Source organism: Mobula birostris, chromosome 16 (assembly GCF_030028105.1).
Source record: "Mobula birostris isolate sMobBir1 chromosome 16, sMobBir1.hap1, whole genome shotgun sequence".
In the NCBI taxonomy this organism is placed as follows: Eukaryota; Metazoa; Chordata; class Chondrichthyes; order Myliobatiformes; family Myliobatidae; genus Mobula; species Mobula birostris.
In genome coordinates, this window is record NC_092385.1 from 16,341,575 (window position 1) to 16,365,870 (window position 24,296).

General features: G+C 41.8%; 1 protein-coding gene across 1 annotated transcript in view; it reads left to right on the plus strand.

Moving 5' to 3' along the window:
• The first annotated feature begins 2,828 nt into the window (after positions 1 to 2,828).
• The window catches only part of syn2b (synapsin IIb), a 407,986-nt gene continuing 386,518 nt past the window's right edge, over positions 2,829 to 24,296 (plus strand). The window contains exon 1 of the mRNA XM_072280332.1: positions 2,829 to 3,597. Coding sequence (XP_072136433.1) covers positions 3,302 to 3,597 — 296 coding nt within the window. The 5' untranslated portion in view covers positions 2,829 to 3,301. The remainder of the gene's footprint in view (positions 3,598 to 24,296) is intronic.

Sequence of the window (24,296 nt, forward strand, 5' to 3'; positions counted from 1 at the left end):
GCCCACAAGCTCTGTTGCAGGTGGGACATGTATATGTGGTAGTGGTGGCAAACATGGCTGCATTTCTCCAGGTTCTCTTCTGTTGTCTTCTGGCTGTTCTTTCCATCTCCAGAATATGAACCCCGTCCCGACACAGCTGTCGCTAAGTGGTACGGTCAGCAGCAACACCCTCCAGGTCCTCGGGTCTGATCTTGCACTTCCTTAAAGCATTCTTCATCTGATCCTTATAGCGCTTCTTCAGCCCTCCAGCTGAGCGTCGACCATGATGTAGCTGGCCGTATAACACTCTGCGGGGTAGTCAACATGGGGGCATCCTCATCACGGGCCCCAGCCACTGCAGCTGGCGCTGGGTGATCATGGCCTCAATACTTCAACCCAACAAAGGCAAATCTCCTAAAAAGAGATGGGAAGTCCAGTGGGAGCTCACCTAACACTAAATGAAATTAGCTGGGAAGTCCACCCTCATTCAACACTCCACTCCCAGACAATGGTGGGGAGGGGGGTATTATCCAGTGGAAAAAATACAAACCTACCCTCTGACATGGAAGCTACTGACACAACGAAGGAAGCCGTGAACACCGCCAGAGATGGAGGACCTTCATTGCTGCCCTAAACGGCAGCAGCATAACGAGCAAAAGAGATACTTCTCACATAATCATAGTGATGCAGCAGTAGGAAAACTTAAGCCAAGCATTACTTCGTGACAGTTAGCTAGCTCTTTGGTGAAATGGACTGAATGATGTTCATTTGACTCATTTTTTTTTTGAAGAGTAATTTTCTCATGCATTTACAGTCACACCATTCCTTTGATTTCTGCTGGTTAAGCTGACTGAGTTTTAGCGACTACTGCAATCGACGTCCACTGTCAGTTTCACACACACGTATTGTATATCACGTAGAAGTAAAGGTCCTGATTTGGCAAGAAAGAACACGTTGCTTTGATCTAGCAGCACGTCATCGTGCGAAAGCAGTAAGGTGCTGCTGGAGGGAACGACGACAGGAAGTTTTCATTTACTGCAACACAACTCCATTGCCTTCAGAAAAACAATCCTCTTCTCTTTAAAAGAACATGTTCTAATTATATTCCTGAAGCATCAAAATAGAATCGGAAAAGCGACTATATAGATACTGTATGTCAAAGCCCGATGCAACTCTTGCTCTGAAGCAATTTTCCAACAGCCATGTGATACAGAACAAATACTGTTTTTTTTATGAGCTACTAGTTAGAGAAATTTCTTTACACTGTATTAGAGAAATAAACTTCCTTAATATATAATAAAACACACAAAATGCTGAAGGAAGTCAGCAGGTCAGGTAGCATCTATGGGAAAGAGTAAGCAGTCGATGTTTCAGGGCGAGACCCTTCTTCAGGATTCAGGATGGTTGCTTTGGGTTTCCAGCATCTGCAGATTTTCTTGTGTTTGTTTCTTAATATATTGTCTTTTACAAGTATGAAGAATAAATTTGCAATTGATCCAAACATTGAAACGGAGACCATGTCTAACATAGATTACAGAGACCAGATTCTGTTCGGCAGTCAAAGGTTTTGTTACTTTATCAGATTTTTGCTGTAAAATTCTTGCAGAGATGCTCTTCCTTCCTTACATCAGGAGTACAATTCACTCGAAAGTATTTCCAATAATTGATCCTGCTGCCCTTTACCAAACTGAAGCCGATGCTTTGTGATCAGAATAACATATTTAACTTATTGAAACAGACAGTGTTATTGAAAATCCTGTTCACCGTTGTACAAGCATCGTTATTCTGGATAAGGGTCACTGCTCACATCTAGGAAATTTAATAACCACGGTTAAAACCCTGACACAAACATTACTGTACAGCTGCTGCCATGTTAGTGAAATTCATTGGCAAACAATTTTCAACTGGTTTCATAAATCTGCTTTAAAGTACTGCATTTATCAAAATATTGTACATTTATTAATTAAATAAAATTGGCGTAATATTTTCTTTCACTTTGATCTACATCTCTGCCAAGGCTCCACCAATAGCAAAGCAACTATATTGTATCATACTGATAGTTGCTTCAAAAAGGTACCTTTTCCATGGACAAATTCTGCACACAGTGAAGGTTATTTCTCTCACTTACAGTAACTGTCATAACTCATAGTACTCCTATTTCACTCCAGAAGAGCTGGAAAGGTTGCCTGTTCTGCCATTTTCCTCTGAAGAGAATAATTTGCCAGAAACTGAAGGTTTGAAGGTACCAATGGTCAGGAATCAAATAACAAGCAAATATAGACCTAACAGTACCAGCTATTGCTTCTTATTCTGAAATACCTCTCACCCCTCTCCCCTTCTTCCCCCTCCCCTTCCCTTCCCCCTCTCTCCCCCCACTTATTTCCCTCTCTCCCTATCTTTCTGCCGTTATTTTAAATCTTTCTTTAAGTGAATGCGCAATTCTTGTAGAAAGATAGTTATTTGTTTAGTTCTTGCTTGGAAAAACTCCCAAATATATAAAACTCTGCCTTGTACTTTAAAGGATTGAGTACGGGGACTGAAATAACCATTGAAGAATATGACAGAAATTTGCTACTTAGTTGGTGTATGGTTGATTGATTGCCATATAATTGCAGTAATGTGAGAGCATCAGATGAAAATTGTCATACGATATCAGTACTTGCAATTTTACTGTGGTTATGAGTAAGGTTAGAAATGAAAGGCAAATATCTTGCATATTCAGAAACTGCTGCCGAGTCCATATGTTTACATCAGTGATTGGACGGATATAAATAGAGCACGATGTAAAACATCTGCCTGCCTAATAATCATTAGAAATGCGGAGAGAATGGACGCTCGTCGGTCAGTGGTCCCTTCCAGCTGAAAAGTCAATGAAATGTAGGAAGTGAAAACCTACATCGACGGCACAGGCAGCGTTCCACCTATCGCTGCTTACTCGTAGGGGGAATTCACTGGCCCGCCATGTGACAGCTCCCCGCCGCCGATGACATTCAGGAGCACGGCACCGGGAGAGGTAGTTTGCAACTGGCTGCTGGCCGGGCAGTGGGGTTGTGTCGGCGCACGAAGGTAGAGGAGGGTAGGGCTGAACTGCAAGGCACAGAGGTGACTACAGTCTTGCAGCACGGAGACGTCAGCACATGTGCAGTTCTGATGCTCTAGATGAGCGCTCATTAGAGACAGACATTTAAAGACATCGCACAGGAGCTTGTTCGGTGTACGGAGGTGAAAGACTTCTGGAACTCCCCGCTCCACCGAGCTGCCCGGCACCTGAATTTCTTACCTCCCGCTCTTGTTTGGGTTGCCCCCTCCGGAATCCGCACAAATGATGAACTTTCTGCGCCGAAGGCTTTCCGACAGCAGCTTCATCGCCAACCTGCCGAATGGATACATGACAGACCTGCAGCGGCCGGAGCCCCCACAGCCCCCGCCGCCCGTGTCCCCGGCCCCCGAGAGGAGGCAGACGAGCCAGTCCACGGGAAGCAGCTTCTTCAGTTCCATCTCCAACGCCGTCAAGCAGACCACGGCGGCCGCTGCGGCCGGCTTAACGGAGCAAACGTCCGCGGGAGCTGCCAGGAGAGCCAAGATTCTCCTCATCATTGACGAGCCCCACACCGACTGGTAGGTGATCCCGGGTCTGTTCGTGCGGCCAGCACCGCACAGCTGTTCACCCTGTGGTGCCGGCTTTCCCCGTCGTCGGTGGGGGTAAAATCACTCAGTACGCCGTTATTTTCCCCACACGAATTATCTTCCCAGTTAAAAACATAAACACACAAGTGTATTTAAATTGGGCTAACTTGTGCTCCATTCCCTATTCAGACACTTGTAGGCAAAGAAATAAAAGCGATCGATTTAATATTCTCATTAAATGCATTTATTTCCTTTTATCTTGGCAATGTGATGTGGTTTAATTTCGTTCTTTGATGGTCCAACGGGGTTTATTGACTGCTTTCCTTCTTAACACAAATGACCATGGGCTATTGAACGGGCTGGGGCGGGGATTATACCCTGGTCTAACTCTCCGAGCCTGCCTTGTGACCTCCCACCCTGCACTGCAGAACGGCAAGACTTTGCTTTCCATACTTTGGGCTTCGCCTCATCTGCAAGACAGCTGTCTCAATATACAAAAACCTTGAGATCGATACATTTATTATTTTCCCGTGAGACGATCTCCTAGATAGCTGCTTCATTGATATGTGACAGCACCTGTTCACCATATTTTGCATGTCGATAAACAGAGAATTATATCACTTCATCTCTCTTAATGGTGTTCTACCCTAAAGTCAACAGTTCTTATTTCAGTGTACAGTACAAGAATCGTGTCAAGAAAGAACAACATGTAACCCGAAGACTTTTCCTTCAGTGCCTGATCTGAAACGCATTAACTGTCATTGCAACTCAAGATTGCTACAAACACCTGTTTATTTGTGTAAAAGCAAAAAATATTTTGGAACAATGTTTGTGGTTGCATTTTTTTTAGATTGAGGGATTAAATAAGCTTCACGTATCTACTCACTAGTTTGGGGCATTAGCCTCAAGAATATTTTGTAATAAAGGAAATCAAGTTGCCTTTGGTGAAACAATCCCTTTCATGGTGTAAGTCAGTTTTCGCTCCTGTGCAATGTTTTAGCTATTTTTCTGCTCTGTTTATCTCTGCCCAGAGGTCTCCATGGTGCCTTTATAGTGTTTGAGTCAAGCTGGTTACCATGAGATGGCTTGGTCCGCAGTGAATTATGGGTAAATGGCACCAGAACAGATGCTGTGCGCCCCTCCCCCTCCCCATTACATCAGTAACAAATAACAACACATTTTAGAGGCAAGTTGATAAGACATCTGTGGTAGGGGATAAAAAAGGTGTCATGAATGCTCAAGTACATTATCACATTTTTTCCTGAAGATTTCAGATTTATTTATTCTTGGAATAGCAAATTAATGTCAAACAATTATAAAATCAGTCCTGATAAAGGGGCTCGGCCCGAAACGCCAACTGCTTACTTTTTTTTTCCCCTCATAGATGCTGGCTGGCCTGCTGAGCTCCTCCAGCATTTTGTGTGCATTACTTTGATTTCCAGCATCCATAGATTTTCCTCTTCATAAAATTAGCATAGGCAGTATAGAGATAAAATTGTCAGGACACTTATTTCTAAAGGCAATTCGTTTTCAAAGATTCAGTTAAATGAAATGGTATGTTTTTTTTGGTGTGGCATTACAATATTCATTTTTGAAAGAGAGTGTTCCATGCTTAAAGCAAAAAAAAAAACAACCTGGCTTTCTCAAAGCATTAGACATTAAGTAATGGATGTGCTCAGTTTCTTTGGGACAAAATTATGATTGATTTTTTTTAACCTGTCTTAGAATTTTAATCAGCCGACTGAACTTTTAGTGGATCTTTGGGAATTTTTTTGGTTTTTGCTTCTCTGTTGCCTAAAGATCAATATGTTGTTGCTGTTTGTTGTATTCTTGGATATTAATCTGCATGCAGCCCTGTCTTGTCTATAATATGTGTGTTATATATGCACTCTTTGTCTGTACTTAATGATGTTCTGGCATCAAATGAAGTGGGATGTATTATAGAGTATATAAGGATTCTCCAGCCATTTACTTGCAATCCATCCAGACGTCCTGTTAGATCAAGATTTAAAATGAGGTATTGGATATGAATTTTTAACATCAGAGAATGGTAATATGGGACCATATGTACACAATTATAACAGCGTGCTGCCAGAACATTACCATGGCTCTGAAATGGTTTTTAATCGTAGTAAACATAATGCATGTTTCATTCCTGCTCACTGCACCATGGAAGTGTAGAATTTTTCAACTTGTAAATCCTGACTCTCTCAGTTACAAAACATTCTAATTAGAACCATTAAGTAAGATATCAACTCTTTTTTTTAAAAAAAAAAAGATTTTTCTGAGCCAACATATAACAAACTATGTTTAAAAAGGTCAAATTGTACATCAATGGTAGTTACAATGATACTTTGAACAATCACTTACGTCCACATTTAACTATTGGTTTATAAATTCTAATTTATGCAATAATTATGGAAATGTATTACTCTGGAGTAATTTTTTTTTGTTTCTTCCAGACGACACACTGAATAGCTCTGTTAGATAATTTAAGAATTGCTTTAGACATTCCAAAGAAGTATAATAATTGAAGTTGAACAATTCTGTCTTTATTATTTGTTATCACCATGTTATGAAGCCTCTTGTGAAATAAAATGTGTTGCATTCCTAGTTGATTATGCCAAACATGCTAGCAACTCAGTGGTGGTAGGCATCTGAAAATAACTTTTGACTGTAACGGAATTGAATTATGTCAGTTGTGACATTTTAGGCTGTACAATATGACTGACTGTGGTTGACTTTATAGCCAATGTACTTATTCTTGGAATGTGAGCAATCTTTGGAAGGCTGGCATTTTTCCCCATACCTCATTGTCTTTAAGGAAATGGCACTGGGACCTCTACTGAATGGAATGTAGTACACTTACTGAGAGTAGTTGTATCAGGTAGTTGAGTCAAGAGTGCTCCATACCGAAGAGGGGAGATTTAGGGACAAGTGTTCCATTCACCACTGCCTTGGTCTTTTGAGGTGATGGAGGACATAACCTTGTGAAGTGCTGCCAAAGAAATGATATTTCCTATGGTAGGTTGTATGCATTGTAATCATGGTTCTCTGCTGGTGAAAAGAATAGGTGTTTTAAAGCAGATACACATGGTTAGCTGAGTAGAATAAGTTTGTCTGCATGGTGTCAAGTTCTCTGAGTGTTTATAGAGCTGCACCAGATCAGGTAGATAAGTATTCCACCATATTTTTTGTTTGTACCTTGCAGGTGGTTGAAAGACTTGAGAGTAGCAATATAGGAGAATACCTAAGTCCTTGAATAACTTTACATGGTATTGCAGAATACCCAATTTCTTACAACCATTTTATTTTTAGCCTTGTTTTTTAAGTTGATTTGGGAACGATTGGGCTCTTTTTGGTTGCTGGTCATTACTTGTGTCACATGATTATTACTTGCCTCTTGGCCCAGTTGTGGACATCTTCATATAGTCTTTAGGCATGGTTCTGAGAAGCACTGAATCGGCAGTGCATTGACCTTGTTTGATCTTGTACTCGAGGGAATCACTAATGATACAGCTAAAGGTTGAGACTGCTGTGAGGAGTTCCTAAAGTGATGGCTTACTGCTGAAATGTATTGAATGAGATGCTTCCAAAAATCACAAACATCTTTCCTTCTGACAGATGTAACTGTAACCAATTGAAGATCATTCCCCCTAAATCCCACAGAATTCTGCAAATGCTCCTTCAAATGCAATTCAGTTATGTTCAATTCATCTCTATTGTAATAAGGTTTTGACATAACTCTCAGAATCCAAATAAGCAATGCCAAGCTGGTTAGAGGTTACTATGGGTAGGCTGGTAGGATGTTATTTGGCTAGAAGGCATTTGCCCTGTGTTATGTGGAGAGCACATTTACAGACAGAGAAATACAGTGAAGAAAGAGGCTCTTCAGCCAATTTACTCCATGCTGAACCATTTAAACTGTCTACTGCCATTGACTTGTACCGGGACCCTAGCTCTCCATACTGCTACCATCCGTGTATCTATCCAAACTTCTCCTAAACATTGAAGTCGAGCTCCCTTGCACTGGCAGCCCATTTCACACTCTCTCATGATCCTCTGAGTGAAGAAGATTCCCCTTAAACTTTTCATCTTTCACCCTTAACCTATGGCCTCTAGTTGCAGTCCCACCCAATCTCAGTGGAAAAAGCCTGCTTGCATTTACCCTATCTATACCCCTTGTATACCTCTGTCAAATCTCCTTTCAACCTGTCAATGTTCTGAGATATTAGGAACAAGTCCTAACCTATTCAATCTTTCCTTATAACTCAGATCCTCCAGACCTGACAACATCCTTGTAAATTTGCTCTGTACTCTTTCAACCTTGCCTCTTTCATGTAGGTAGGTGACTGAAACTGCACACAATACTCCAAATTGGGCCGCACTGATGTCTTGTACAACTTCAACATAACACACCATCTTCTGAACTCAATACTTGGATTCAGGAAGTCCAATGTGCGAACAGTTTTCTGTATGACCCTGTCTACCTGTGACACCTCTTTCAATGTATGCCTAGAGTTCTTTGTTCTACTCTTCAGTGCCCTGTTGTTTACTGTGTAAGACCTACTCTCATTGATCCAATGAAGTGCAACACTTCACACTTGTCTGCATTAAATTCCATCTGCCATTGTTCAGCCTATTTTTCCAGCTCGTCACTTCCTGCTGCAAGCCATGATCGTCTTCCTCACTCTCCACTACACCCTCAATCTTGGTGCCATTTGCAAATTTGCTGATCCAGTTAACCACATTAACATCCAGACAATTGATATAGATGACAAACAACAACAGACCCAGCACCAACACTTGCAACACTCCACAAGTCACAGGCCTCCAGTCAGAGAGGCAACTGTGTATGTACTACCACTCTCTGGCTTCTTCCACAAAGCCAATGTTTAATCCAATTTACTATCTCATCTCGAATGCTGAGCACTGAACCTTCTTGACCAGCCTCCCATATCCTAGACAATTTTCCACTTTGTCAGGTGGATGCCAGTGATTTATGTTTTTAAAAATAAATGAGAAAGCCACTTGTCCCTTGAGTAAGACTGCAGCTGACCTGACTTCAGTAGACCTCCATTTTCTTGCTTAATACTCAAGCCCTTAATTTCCTTGTAATCCAAAAATCCGTCTTCCTGAGCCTGAGGTGTGCTTAATGACTTGACACCCTCGGTCCCTTGTAGTAGAGAATTCCAAACAACTCAATTTTATTTTTAGAGAGATAATTGTCCTCTGTCTCGGTCATCTTGAGATTCTGTCCACTGATGTCAGACTGCCAGTCTGAAAGATAAACAGCTTCTCAGCAACTTCTGTGCCAACCCCTCTTACTGTTTTGTATGTTTCAGTAAATTTGTTTTTCATTCTTGGAAATTTAAGTTCCATTCTCCCTGTATTCTACCCACAGTACAACGTCCTCGCATCAGATATTAAACTAATGGATTGGCAATGCATTAACTCCAATGCAAGTGCAGCCTACTTTTAATCTGGACCAAAACTTCCAATGAGATCTCTGAAAGCCTGCAAAACATCTGTAATTTATTATTACATCTTTTTAAATAATGATCAATATATTATTTGCTTTCCTAGTTGTGATGTCTGTTTACTTTCTGTGGCTCATGCACCAAATTCAACACAATCACTCTGGGCTCCAGTATTTACTGGTTTATCACCATTCGTGTCGATATGGCCCTGGCCATCACGGATAAAGCCCTTGCAACCATTGAGCACATCTAAATGAAACGCTGTCGAAAGAAAGCAACATCCATCATCCAGATATGCTCCCTTCTGGCTGCTGCCATTAAGAAGGTAGTACAGGAGCCTCAGGACTCGCACCACCAGGTTCAGGAACAGTTACTACCCCTCAACCACTTGAATCAAAGGGGATAATTTTACTCAACTTCACTTTCCCCATTATTGAAATGTTCCTACAGCCAGTGGCCTCACTTTCAAGGACTCTTTATCTCATGTTCTCTATTTATTGTTTGTTTATTTATTATTATTTCATTTTTCTATTTGCAGTTGTCATCTACATTCTGAATATCCTAGTTGAGCCGTCTTTCATTGATCCTGTTATAGTTATTATTCTATAGATTTCTTGAGTATGTCCATAGAAAATGAATCTCAGGGTTGTATATGGTGGTAGGTATGTACTTTGATAATAAATTTACTTTGAACTTTGAGGCTATTGAATTCTTTCTATGCTGTCTTGTTTCACATCTGTAGGATGCATTTGTCCTGCATCATATCACCATCAGATTTGTACCTTGTTTCCTGGTTTAGTTTAATGGTACTGTTTATCGAACCTGTGTTGCTTCTCTAGTTTGATACTGATAGATATCTGACGTGGTGGGATTTTGCAGGGATGGTAGTGGAAAAGTCCACAATGGCTAAAAATCCTACCAGAATGGTCTACAGAAACACGAGTTCTCAGGTTTGAGATGCTAGATCTGTCCTTAATGCACCTTTTGTAATGCTGTGCAACCCAGTGAAATGCATCTGTAATGTGATTTTTAGAAAAGGTCTCCACAAAAACTGTGTGGAGTCACTCCTAATAACATCATGGACGAGCATGTCAGAAGAAGGCAAATTTATGAGGATGCAATATTTTCTCACAGCCAGTTCACTTGTCACCCATCACAGAGGGTCAGTCTGTCAGCTACAGTACTGTACAAAAGTTTTGGGCACATACGGTATACACAGCTAGGATGCCCAAGACTTGCTGAATACTGTATTCGTCAATATGGAGCGGAGAGCAAGTTTGTAAATCCAGTGGGAGCAAAGGATGTTGGGTTTGCCGAGGGTGGAGCATCACGTGAGGGGTGTGGGACAGCTGGCAGAGAAGGAATACCAGGGGTGGGAGATGGCGTGGCTGCAGACGCACCCAGCCCTGAGACGCCAGGCAAGATCATTTGATTCTAAACAATTGGTTTATTGATCATTATACAATGTCCCTCTGGTGATTCCAGCTCTCTCCCCTCTTCCTTCCCTTTTCTCAACCATGATTCCCCTCTCCCTGCCCCCTTCCCACTCTCAGTCCACAATAGAGACCCATATCAGAATCAGGCTTATCATCACTTAAATATCATGAATTTTTTTGTAGCAATACAGTGCAATATATAAAATTACTACAGTGTACAACATCTTGGGCATCCTAGCTATATATGTGACTAAGACTTCTTACAGCACTGTATATATTTTAAAACACATATAAATAGTTCAATAGTTATAATGCCTGGATTCCCCTGCTGGCAATAATTAAAGTATTTTTAAGAGATTATTTTAAGAGGAGGTGTTGTTGGTAAGCTTCCTCACTAATATTCTTGAAGGTGCCAGGAGATTTCATCGCATGTTGTGTCGCTGTTGGGGACCCCCTACCCTGCCCCAGACCACTCCCACCTGACCCTGTAGCACTAGGCCTTCAATTCTGTGAGGCCTGCCTTGATTGTTTGATTGATGTGATTTTGTGAGTATCGCAGTGGCAGACCGAATGTTGGATGGTATTGGTGCAGTCCCCCAGGTGTTCATGCAGAGAGTTCAGAGGGTTCAGCCCATCCTCATTGCCTTCTACACATTATATATTGTTCATTTTTTCTACCTCCAAGAAACAGATACTCACTTAACCATCTTACAGAATCCTAACTGGTAAGTTGCAAAGCAACACATTATCTGCATTTAACCAACAGTCATTCAGTGTCTAACTCTTAATTCATGCACCTTATCAAATAACTAACTAAATAATATTCACACTTCTAATTCATTCATGGAATATTCTATTAAAATGACATTGGTTTAGGCCCTTTCTTGAGGTGTGTAGATAATCTTGCTACCAAGCCTGCCCTGGTATTTGATTAGATAATGTCCAGTCTGCACCTGCTTCCGCTTTCTTTATCTCTTGCAAATTCTTGGATGTGCTGCCACCTCTACCTTCACCCGTCTTTGCCAGCACTCCAGGTTTGGATCTTTTCGGCCAGTTTTCCATCTATGCCTCGATACCATGCCATCTCTCTTCAGTCACAACTATTAAAGGCAATCAGTCTCCCCACAACCTTTCTGATCAGTCTGCAGGTTAATGCACACCCCCCCCCCGCACCCCCATCAATTTGTCTTCCTTCATATTCAGCGTGCTGAATTCCAATCCTAATCCTAATCTGTAATGATTTCAGATATGCTCTTGGCCCAAGTGTCTCCTAAAGATGTATTTTATGCACTTTCATTAATGGACTACCACTCAACAAAAGCTTTTTCAGTACCAGATAACACAAAGTTCTGTGATTCTTTATCTGCACCATGAATATTACTGATGATCTGGCCTCCACCTTCTGAAGCAAAGAATGCCAGACATTCTCTATCAGAGAACAAATTTCTCTGCATCTGTTTTAAATATCAGCCCCCTATCTTGTTGCTTTGTTCCCTTTGCATGACTCTCCTATTTAGCCCCCATTTTGTCAGGGCCACCCTTTCATCCCAGGAATTGGTTTGCTCAATCCTTTGGAGTATCTCCAGTGCTACCACTGTGGATTTCAGTTAATTGGGATAGTGCATTTTGGTCCAATTAGCTGAAGTTTAAACCGCAGATATAGGAGCTGAATTAGGCCTTTTAGCCCGTTGAGTCTCTCAGCCATTCAGTCATGGCTAATTCTTCCTCACCTCCTCCCACCCCCCCCCCCACCAACCCCATTCCCTGGCCTTCTCTCCATCAGCTTTGATGTCATGTCCAATCAAGAATTTATCAATATCTGCCTTAAGTAAACCCAACAACTTGGCCTCCATGGCTGCCTGTGGTAACAAATTCACCACTCTAAAGGGGCTAAAGAAATTTCTCTGCATCTGTATTAAATGGATGTTCCTCTATCCTGAAGCTGTGCCCTCTTATCCTAGACTCCCACACCATGGGAAACATCCTTTCTACATCTACTCTGTCAAGGCCTTTCAAATTTTGAAAGGTTTTAATTAGATCCCCCTTCATCCTTCTAAATCCTAACGAATATGGACCCAGAGCCATCAAACATTCCTCGTATGATAACTTTTTCATTCTTGGAATCATCTTGTGCCAGCACATCTTTTCTTTGAGGAGCCCAAAACTGTTCACAAACTAGTTATTGGAAATAATTTGTTATTTGGTTAAATGGTAGTTTGCCTTTTTTTAATTATATATTTAAATGAAACACAACAAATTAGAACACTAATATTAGTACAGTACTATAGAACTGTTTAAGAGAGTCATAGAAAACCATAGCACAGAAACAGGCCCTTTGGCCCATCTAGTCTGTGCCAAACCTAACAGTTATTGATGGAGGAATTTTTACAGTGTACACTGTAGTGTTCTTTTGATTGACTGTAAACAAACAAAATCAGTGCAGATACCCAGTGCAGATAATGGATTGCTGCCTTTGCCTTCCTGCATGAAGTAGAATCAAAAATCACTGCTTTTTAATTCAGCGTCAGTGAGGCCAAATGAATAACATAACACAAGCATAAACACCTGATGCTATTTTAAAAAACTGTTCATTCTAAGCACAGTGTGTAGTGTCTAACGGCCACGCAAGTGCACACAGTTGATGCTAGTTAGCAACTGTTTGGCAACAGTCTCCTGTCCCAATTAAGCAGCATAGTGTCCCAAATAAGCAAGATTCTACTTATTTACTCAGTTAGTTTTTGTTCTTCAAAAGTTTGTCCCAGATAAGTGGCTGTCCCAATCAGCCAGAATCCAGGGTCTATCATAGACATTGTACAGTATTGTAGGGGTGGCCTCACCAGCACCCTGTATAAGTGTAACAAATTGTCCCTGCTCTTAAACTCCAACCATTTGCAATAAAGATAATTTGTCATCTTAACCACTTGTTGGACCTGCCTGTTGGCTTTTGTGGACTACAACACCTAGATCCCACTGAAATTCACTCATTTTTACTGTCTTTTCATTTAGATAACAGTCCACCATTTGGCTCATCTTACCAAAGAGCATGACTTTGCACTTCCCGACAAAAAAACTCTTTTTGCCATGTTTTAAGCCAATCATTCAATCTATCTATACGACATTGTGAAGTTACAGTCAGAATCAGGTTTTAATATCACTGGCAAGTGTCGTGAAATTTGTGAACTTAGTGGCAGCGGTACAATGAAAAACATTATAAAAATAAATGTATTACAGTAAGTATATATATATATATATGAATATTAACTTAAATTTAAAAATAGTAGTGCAAAATCAGAAATAATAAGAAGTGAGGTAGTGTTCATGGGTTCAATGTCCATTTAGAAATCAGATGGCAAAGGTGAAGAAGCTGTTCCTGAATCATTGAGTGTGTGTCTTCAGGCTCCTGTACCTCCTTCCTGATGGCAGCAATGAGAAGAGGGCATGTCCTGGGTGATGCGGATCCTTAGTGATGGACAATGCTTTTATGAGGCACCACTCTTTGTCCTGGATACTACGGAGGCTAGTACCCAAGGAGGAGCTGACTAATTTTACAACTTTCTGTAGCTTTTTTCCATTCTGTGCAGTAGACCCCTCCCACATACCAGATGGTGATGCAGACTGTCATAATGCTCTCCACAGTACATCTGTAGAGATCTGAGTGCTTTAGGTGACAAACCAAATCTCCTCAAACTACTAATGAAATGTAGCCGCTGTCTTGCCTTCTTTCTACTTACATCGATAATGTTCTCATCAGAACAGTCCCTTCCAAAATAAAATGATTTAAGTGGTTTGAATCTTAGCTTAAAATCTTCCCTACTCATTCTGTGTTATTGTCAGACTTGGGAATATTAAATTTCATTCCCTCTTTCAGGTCATTAGTATAAATAAAGGGTCAACAACTGATCCCCGGGGTACTTCGTTGGTTATATTCCTCCAGCCTTGAGATGTCCTATTTATTCTAACCCTTTGTTTTCTGTGTGTCTGCTAGTTTTCAATCCATGCTAAGACATTTCCTCCAATACCTTGGGGCCGTTAATTTATGAACTAACCCCTCATGGAATAACATCAAATGCCTTTAGAAAATCTAAATGAAAATTTACAAGCTCGTCTTTATCAACTCTCCCTTTCACATAGTCATAGAAAAGTACAGCACAGAAACAGGCCCTTCAGCCCAACGAGTCCATGCTGATCCATTTAAACTGTCTACTCCCATCAACCTGCACTGGGACCATAGCCCCCCATACCCCTACCATCCATGGACCTGTCCAAACTTCTTGTAAACATTGAAATTGAGCTCATTACTTGTGCTGGCAGCTCGTTTCACACTCTCACAACCCTGAGTGGAAAAAGTTTCCCCTCGTGTTCCCCTTAAATTTCTCACCTTTCTCTCTTAACCCATGACCTCTGGTTGTAGTCCCACCCAACCTCAGTAGGGAAAAATGCCTCCTTGCATTTGCCCTATCTATAGGAAAAAGGAAAGGTACTTTGCATTCGGAGTTTCTCCGGTTAGCAGAGGATTTCCCTCCACTCCTCTCTGACGTAACGGGGGACTGCATACGAGGCAAGTTACAGCAGTGGTTTGCCATTGCCTTCTGCTGGGTGAGTTTCCAAAGAGATCACTAGCTCATAACCCAGCACAGATGGAAAGCATGCAAGGGAGCCGGCTGGATTCGAACTCAGGACCTTTCATCCCGAAGTCTGGCACTGATGCCACTATGCCACCAGCCGGGTTGCTCTATCTATACTCTTCATAATTTTATATACCTCTATCAAATCTCCTCTCAATCTTCTATGTTCCAAGGAATAAAGTCTTAACCTATTCAATCTTTCCATATAACTCCAGTCCTACAGACCAGGCAATATCCTTGTAAATTTTCACTGTACTCTTTCAACCTTATTTACATCTTTTCTGTAGGTAGGTGACCAAAACTGCATGCAATACTCCAAATTAGGCCTCACCAATGTCTTGCCCAACCTCAGTATAACATTTCATCTCCTGTACTCAAATAATTTGAACAAATTTGTCAAATATGATTTACTTTTCACGACACCATGTTGGCCTGGTTTGATTACGTTCCAATTCCCCAAATCATTAGTTAATTGTAGTGGGGTGATTCCTTGCTGCTCCACACCTGGTTCTGTGCTTGTTTGGCTCTGCTGTTAGGGCATTGGCAGTGGATTGTTTTAACATCTACATGTATTGTTGATGGTTAAGTAGTAGCTGATAACAATCCAGTGTCCTTATTTTTTAAAATCATTATCTTGTATAACTGAAGTACTCTAAAACCGATTTTTATTACCAACTTTCAGTGCCTACTCAATGAGAGATCTTGATGAAGGGCCTCACTCCTACTTCACAAAGTCAATGAAGTCAAGAAAAACTGTAGAACCAACACAGCAACAAACCATGAAAGCCAGAAAAAAGTATGAATGCTGAAACTTGAAACGAAAACAAACAAAAATTGCTGGAAAATCTCAGCAGGTCAGCCGGCATATGTGGAAAAAGAAACAGTCAACATTTCTGGTCTGAAATCTTCATACTTAAAGCAAACTTAAGCAGATTTATAGGATGATATCAATTTGTTTTAATGCACCCTGTGTGGAGGCATGAGGGCTAGGACTGTCCCTTGTGGAATGACTTCAGTACTGAAGGCCTGTGGTGGCTCACCGCAATCATATTTTACCCTTCTTCCCAGCCAATCATTTTTGAAGCAATTTTGAGCCAAGTGCAAGCAGTTTAGAATTGCTGCTTTGCAATGCCTTGATGTTTAAAATATTTATACAGCATGCTATATTATATTTGTTTCTGCTACAGTATATGATAAAGCTACAAGTTTCTACTATGAATTCTGGAAATAATCAAAAGCTTCTCAGTCCTGCTATAAATTATTTGTTATTTGGGGAATAATGATACTCTGTCTCAGTGTGAAGGATTAAGTGAGAGTTGCTCTAGAACTCAAATATAACACAATTCTTAGGAAGTAAAATGGGTTCACTGGTACACATTGATATGGACTATGAATATTTCGGTCTTCTGGACAAGATGGCACCTGAGTACAATGCTCCTTCGGTTGACATCTTCTAGATAGATCATTAAAAAAGTGAAATATAGGATTTCATGTTTGCTACATTTGTTTTTCATCCTGGATGTGATTCTGGAACTGTTGGAGCTCTGATTTGATGCTTGGAGGTTCCTTGGCTGTTCCAGTGCTCTGCAATTTCCGAAAGGATTCCAGGAGGTAGAGGCAGCATGCACAAACCTCATGGCAGGCAGGGTGTAGGGTGGGACACGAGCTAATGTTTGACTCCATTTCACTGATTAAAGCAACGAGAGAGACTGAAACATTGAGGTGAATGCAGAAAGTGAGCACCAGCTACCTGTTTTATTTGATAACTGAGCATCATTCTGCTATGCTATCAGAGAGAGGAGAGCCTGTCACTGTGCCTGGAGAACATCGCACAGGTTTTCTGCATTTTGGCTATGGACTTGGACTGCAGACTCTTTCCATCTTATAGCTTCTTGTAATTTTTTTTTCATCTGATCTTCCTCTTTGTGCGAGGAAGGGGATCTGTGGGTTGATGTTTTTTTTTGTGTGGGGAGAGATGATTTGGGGGCTGATGATCGTGCTGCCTTTCTTTTCTTGATTTCATGGCTACCCATGGAAGAAGAATTTCAGCGTTGTATACTTTGATAATACATGAACCTTTGAAATCTGCATAAGCTCTTTCGGTAATGTTGACTGTTAATTTCCATGATCTTTTTTTTTCTCTCTGCCTTGTCACTTAATGGAGTCTACCCATTGTTAATTAAATTGTGATTAGAGTGAGTAAGTCTCTGGTAAAGGCAAAATTATTTTCAAAAATGGCAGCATGGTTATTCAGAAAATGTGGCACGGTTTCAGTTCAATATCTAATCTTCCAAGCCTGCAACATCAGCCCCCTGTGTGGGGAAAAATTGATAATCCTCACTTCCTAAAAGTCAGTCCCTGAAATGTAATACATATAATAATGCTCTGTTTATGACAGAAATTCGCATGTTATCAATGTAACCCACTGAAGATGGGCACGCCAGTGCAGTAATAAACTTTTCTCATTTTATACGGTAATTATTGTCATGTAATCAAAGTCACTGGAGAGAAGTAGTTGGTAGATATGAAGTATTCTCTTTATTCAACAAAATGAGTCACAGCCAGCATCATATTGAGACCTTTTCAGAGGAAGAGACCTGCTTGACCCAATGTTACATGACATTTTATACGCTAAATTTCAAAGAGCGATTCTATATTTACAATGCATCTACAATACTTTCCTTTGAATTAAGTTTAACTTTCACACCACCTTCTTCACATGCATACTACACCCAAATAAATTTTAAATCTGCATTGCCTGAATTTCCAATTAACTGTGGTTCACCACTTTTAGGAATCCATTGTCCGGAGCTGTATTTTAAATTTAATCTACAGTCCATATTCAGATCTGAAGATTGGTGGCTATAAGTTAATGTTTTGCTATAAGTCCAGAATATGCTCAACACGATAAATAAGCTGCAAGACAAGGGGGCAGAATTAGGCCATTTGGCCCATTGAGTGTGTTCTGCCGTTCCATCATACCTGATTTTATTATCTTTCTCGACCCCGTTCTCCTACCTTTTCCCCGTAAACTTTGATGCTCTGACTAATCAGGAACATATCATTCTCTGCTTTGAATATTCCCAATGATTTGCCCTTCACAGCTGTCTGTGACAATGAATTCCGCAGATTTGCCACCCTCTGGTTAAAGAAATTGCTCCTCATCTCTGTTCTAAATTGATGTCCCTCTACTCTGTGGCTGTGCACACTTCTCCTAGACTCCCCCCCAATATAGGAAACATCCTCTCCATGTCCACTCTATCTAGACCTTTCAATATTTAATAGTTTTCAATCAGATTCCACACCTTCCCCAACCATTCTTCTAAGTTCCAGTGAGTACAGGCACAGAGTCATCAAACACTCCTCATATGTTAATCTTTTCATTCATGAAATCCTTCTCATGAATCTCCTCTGGAGCATCTCCAATTCCATCACATCCTTTGTAATGCAAGGGGCCCAAAACTTTTCAAACTATTAAGGGTAAATTCGAGCCCAAGTACTAACTGCAAAATATACTTTGTGAACAGTGTTGGAGTGATTTTGATGACATGACCTAACCAGCAAGATCAGATGGGAACTCTGAGAGACTGATAGGCCTGTCACTTATTCATTTTACATAAGGGTTTTCGAGTTAGGCTGGAATATCTGCTGGTGAGAATCCTCCAACAAGTGTGAACATGATCATCTATTAACAGCAATGGCTCAGCTGCTGTAAGGTATCAAGATACACTCTCTCTTGCAATTTCTAAATCATTCCTTCCTGTGATGGTTGGAAGTGGTGGATCATAAAGTTTAAAAGTACATTTATTATCAAAGTATGTATACATTGATTTTAGTAAGGCATTTGACAAGGTTCCACACGGTAGGCTTATTCAGAAAGTCAGAAGGCTTGGGAGCCAGGGAATTTTGGCCAGGTGGATTCAGAATTGGCTTGCTTGCAGAAAGCAGAGGGTCGTGGTGGAGGGAGTACATTCGGATTGGAGGGTTGTGACCAGTAGTGTCCCACAAGGATCGGTTCTGGGACTTCTACTTTTCGTGATTTTTATTAATGACCTGGATGTGGGGATAGAAGGGTGGGTTGGCAAGTTTGCAAACGACACAAAGATTGGTGGTGTTGTGGATAGTGTAAAGGATTGTCAAAGATTGCAGAGAGACATTGATAGGATGCAGAAGTGGGCTGGGAAGTGGCAGATGGAGTTCAGCTGGGAGAAGTGTGAGGTGATGCACTTTGGAAGGACAAACTCCAAGGCAGAGTACAAAGTAAATGGCAGGATACTTAGAAGTGTGGAGGAGCAGAGGGATCTGGTGGTACGTGTCCGCAGATCCCTGAAAGTTGCCTCACAGGTAGATAGGGTAGTTAAGAAAGCTTATGGGGTGTTAGCTTTCATAAGTCGAGGGATAAAGTTTAAGAGTCACAAGGTAATGATGCAGCTCTATAAAACTCTGGTGAGGCCACACTTGGAGTACTGTCAACACACGTCAAAGTTGCTGGTGAACGCAGCAGGCCAGGCAACATCTGTAGGAAGAGGTGCAGTCGACGTTTCAGGCCGAGACCCTTCATCAGGACTAACTGAAGGAAGAGTGAGTAAGAGATTTGAAAGGGGGAGGGAGAGGGGGAGATCCAAAATGATAGGAGAAGACAGGAGGGGGAGGGATAGAGCCAAGAGCTGGACAGGTGATAGGCAAAAGGGGATACGAGAGGATCATGGGACAGGAGGTCCGGGAAGAAAGACGGGGGGGGGGGTAGAACCCAGAGGATGGGCAAGAGGTATATTCAGAGGGACAGAGGGAGAAAAAGGAGAGTGAGAGAAAGAATGTGTGCATAAAAATAAGTAACAGATGGGGTACGAGGGGGAGGTGGGGCCTTAGCGGAAGTTAGAGAAGTCGATGTTCATGCCATCAGGTTGTAGGCTACCCAGACGGAATATAAGGTGTTGTTCCTCCAGCCTGAGTGTGGCTTCATCTTTACAGTAGAGGAGGCCATGGATAGACATGTCAGAATGGGAATGGGATGTGGAATTAAAATGTGTGGCCACTGAGGGATCCTGCTTTCTCTGGCGGACAGAGCGTAGATGTTCAGCAAAGCGGTCTCCCAGTCTGCATCGGGTCTCGCCAATATATAAAAGGCCACATCGGGAGCACCGGACGCAGTATATCACCCCAGTCGACTCACAGGTGAAGTGTTGCCTCACCTGGCAGGACTGTTTGGTGCCCTGAATGGTGGTAAGGGAGGAAGTGTGAGGGCATGTGTAGCACTTGTTCCGCTTACACGGATAAGTGCCAGGAGGGAGATCAGTGGGGAGGGATGGGGGGGACGAATGGACAAGGGAGTTGCGTAGGGAGCGATCCCTGCGGAATGCAGAGAGAGGAGGGGAGGGAAAGATGTGCTTAGTGGTGGGATCCCGTTGGAGGTGGTGGAAGTTACGGAGAATAATATGTTGGACCCGGAGGCTGGTGGGGTGGTAGGTGAGGACCAGGGGAACCCTATTCCTAGTGGGGTGGTGGGAGGATGGAGTGAGAGCAGATGTACGTGAAATGGGGGAGATGCGTTTAAGAGCAGAGTTGGACTTGGAGTACTGTGTCCAGTTCTGGTCGCCTCACTATAGGAAGGATGTGGAAGCATTGGAAAGGGTATTGAGGAGATTTACCAGGATGCTGCCTGGTTTAGAGAGTATGCTTTATGATCAGAGATTAAGGGAGCTAGGGCTTTACTCTTTGGAGAGAAGGAGGATGAGAGGAGACATGATAGAGGTGTACAAGATATTAAGAGGAATAGATAGAGTGGATAGCCAGCGCCTCTTCCCCAGGGCACCACTGCTCAGTACAAGAGGACATGGCTTTAAGGTAGGGGGTGGGAAGTTCAAGGGGGATATTAGAGGAAGGTTTTTTACTCAGAGTGGTTGGTGCGTGGAATGCCCTGCCTGAGTCAGTGGTGGAGGCAGATACACTAGTGAAATTTAAGAGACTACTAGACAGGTATATGGAGGAATTTAAGGTGGGGGGTTATGGGAGGCAGGGTTTAAGAGTCGGCACAACATTGTGGGCCAAAGGGCCTGTACTGTGCTGTACTATTCTGTGTTCTATACATTATACAGCTTTGAGATTCATCTCCTTACACACAGCCCAAAACAAGAAACCCAGAAGAATCTATTTTGGGGAAAAAAAACAGTGTGTGCAGAGAGAGGGAGGAAACACATCATGCAAACAAAAGAAGTAAGCAAACAGCACTTAGACGAAAGTGAGTCCTCAGATCACAAAGCTCGGAGCAGCCCACAGCCTCCACTCATCACGTGGTAGAGTAAAATGTCACAGATCCTGCAGACACGAAGCCCGGAGCAGCTGGAGATGGTCCGCAGCCTCAGCGTACACAGAGTGGAGTAAACGTCATGGAGCAATGAGCTGAACTAGCCCAACCCTCGCCTCTGGCCCTGACACGCTGCTCACTCTAGAGCAATAAGGGAATACAATGTGAGTCCATTATCTGTAATCCTCCTTGGAATATATTCCCACCATGAGGGATCACAGAGGATACTTGAGGCATCACCCTGAAGTAAAAGTTTGAGGGTCTCATTCTGTGTATGCCTTCTCCCAGCCACCTCGACTCCTAACCACTGACAGAAGTTTCCAGGCTGTCTTTTTCACCTTGATTTTGGCCAATGAAACTGAAGCACTGTTTGAAGAATCTCAGTTATTTTGTAATAAGTGTTTAATGGACTAAAATTTGCATTGTGTACTGTTTGTATTCTGCCCCTTAGTGATGGTAGGTAGTCCCACAATGACTAACTTGTACCAAATATCTTTAAAGGGACCAGCTACTAATCGGCAGGGTAATCAACAAAGCATGTGGAATTGGTACATTCCAATGTTAGTGCAGCTCTGCCAACATGGCTCCCTCTAAAAAATTTTTTATTTAGATCTATTTTTGGAAATCATGGGAACAAACAGTGGAAACAGCTGTCACACATAACACCAAGATACACTCTTACAAGTGCTGTAGGACAGTCTAGCTTCCCCCAAAGGAATCATCGACATGTTAGTGTCCCATGGGTCCTGTACAGCAGGTGCTATCAGCTGCATCTTCAAAGCAATGTAACATAGATAAATATTCCAAGGAGGAAGCACTTGGGGCTTCAAACATATTGGCAAAGACTAGATTTGAAGAGCAGTTTTCACAAAAATGGATTGAGCTGAAGTGTTAGCCTTGCCAATAATAACTAAGTCCCAAATAGGAAAAAAAAACAAATATGATCTTGTATCCTCTGCACTCCTTGCCTGTAGAGTTTGGCTCCCCAAACGTGTATTTCTTGGATGTAACTAAATTAGTTGCAGTCTCCCGTCAGATGGACACACAGACTTTTGTGACGTCAATCTAGTTGGCCACCGTTCTGGCACACGGACCGTTAACGGCTGCTGGGTGGAAGCATACAAGAAAAGCAGATCGAAGTGAGTCAGTGTGACACCAGCACTATGGATAAAGTGCTAGATAGTTTTCCACAGCTCAAGGTGTATTCAGCAGCTGTAACCACTAACTGTATCATCCATAACTTGCAGTCAGAGAATTCCCCATTGATTTTTTTTAGCCTGTTGCTAAATATTTTGTAGGTCTGACTTTAGAAAAAGAGTTTGTGTCAATTGGTAAATGCTGCAGTGAGTGGTGTGCTTGCTGCTGAACACATCTGGGTACGCTGTCCTGTTACCAGACAAGGGTGCATCAGTAAACACTCCTGAAAGAGTACAGTGTGACAAGGTGTGCCGTGATCGGAGAGGGGACGGAATGGACTCAGCAAAAATAATCTCTGCCTAATATATTAAGTAAACAAATTTCTGGCTTCAGTAAGAACATGCTCACTGAAATCTGCAAAGCTGCTCCAAACAAATCCAGCAACAACTGGAATCTTAGAGGAGGTTGAATATCATATGGTCACTGCGTGTAGACTGGAGCTGGAACCCCATCTGATGTAGAGATTCTGCAGATGCTGAAAATCAAGAGCAATGTACAAAATACTTGCAGTCAGCAGGTCGAGCAGCTTTAATGGAGGGAAATAAATAGTTGACGCTTTGGGCTGAGACCCTTTGTCAGGATTTCTGTTATCTTGCAGTGCGCTGCTGTCAAAGAAAGAAGAAGGCTGACAACATTTCATCTTTAACTGTAAAAAAAAAAGTTATTTATTTGAATGCACATAACATTTACATCGTCTCTGTACAAATAGCAACATATGAGTATGATGTAATAGCTATTACAGAAACGTGCTTGTTGAGTGACCTAAACAAGCTGCTCAATATTCCTAGTTATACACTGTTTCAATAAAACATGGCGAAGATGAAAAAGGGTAGGGTGGTGTTAATCGAGGACATGGAGCAGTGCTGACTCATGATGTAAAGGCATTTGGGTTTGACATCGTGGAGAGCAGGGGAAGGAAGACATGGGCTGGAGTGTTGGTATTGGTGTTGGTTTATCAAGTAGTCTATTGAACTCCAAGATGTGATCTCTGAATAGGTCAGATAATGCATAGGGACATATTTGAAGGGAGCTTCAATTATCTTGGGAGGCTTTAATCTATATACTGACTAGATGAACCAAACTGTAAAGGGTATCATGGGAGAAGATGCATCAGGGATTGCTTCCTTGAGCAAAACATTGAACTGCTTTAGATTTTGCTCTGTAAAATAAAGGATTTGTGGTCACTAACCCCTTGGGCAGGAGTTCCCAACCTTTTTTTGCAATGGACCCCTACCATTAACCATAAATTCTGTTTAAACTACTTTGAGGGGTCCATGAAATTCCGATTGGGAACCCCTTCCTGAGGGGGTCTTTAACCACAATAGGTTAGAATTCAAAATACAATTTGAGGATGTGTTTTTAGTTTGTATAATGGTGATTGCAGAACAATGGTATGAGGGAAAAGTCCGCCAAGGTGGACTGGGTAAATAAGCTAAGAGAAAGGTCAGTAGAGAAACAGTGACAGATAGTCAGTTGGTTCGTAATGTGCAAATGATCCCAATCAAAAGGAGGAATTCCAAGAGAAAGAGGCAAAATACATGGATTTACTTAAAGGATAATGTTAAATTGAATACTGAGATATATAAATTGGCAAAGACGAGTGATAGACCAAAGTATTGGGAAGTTTTTGGGATCCAGCTGCGATGGT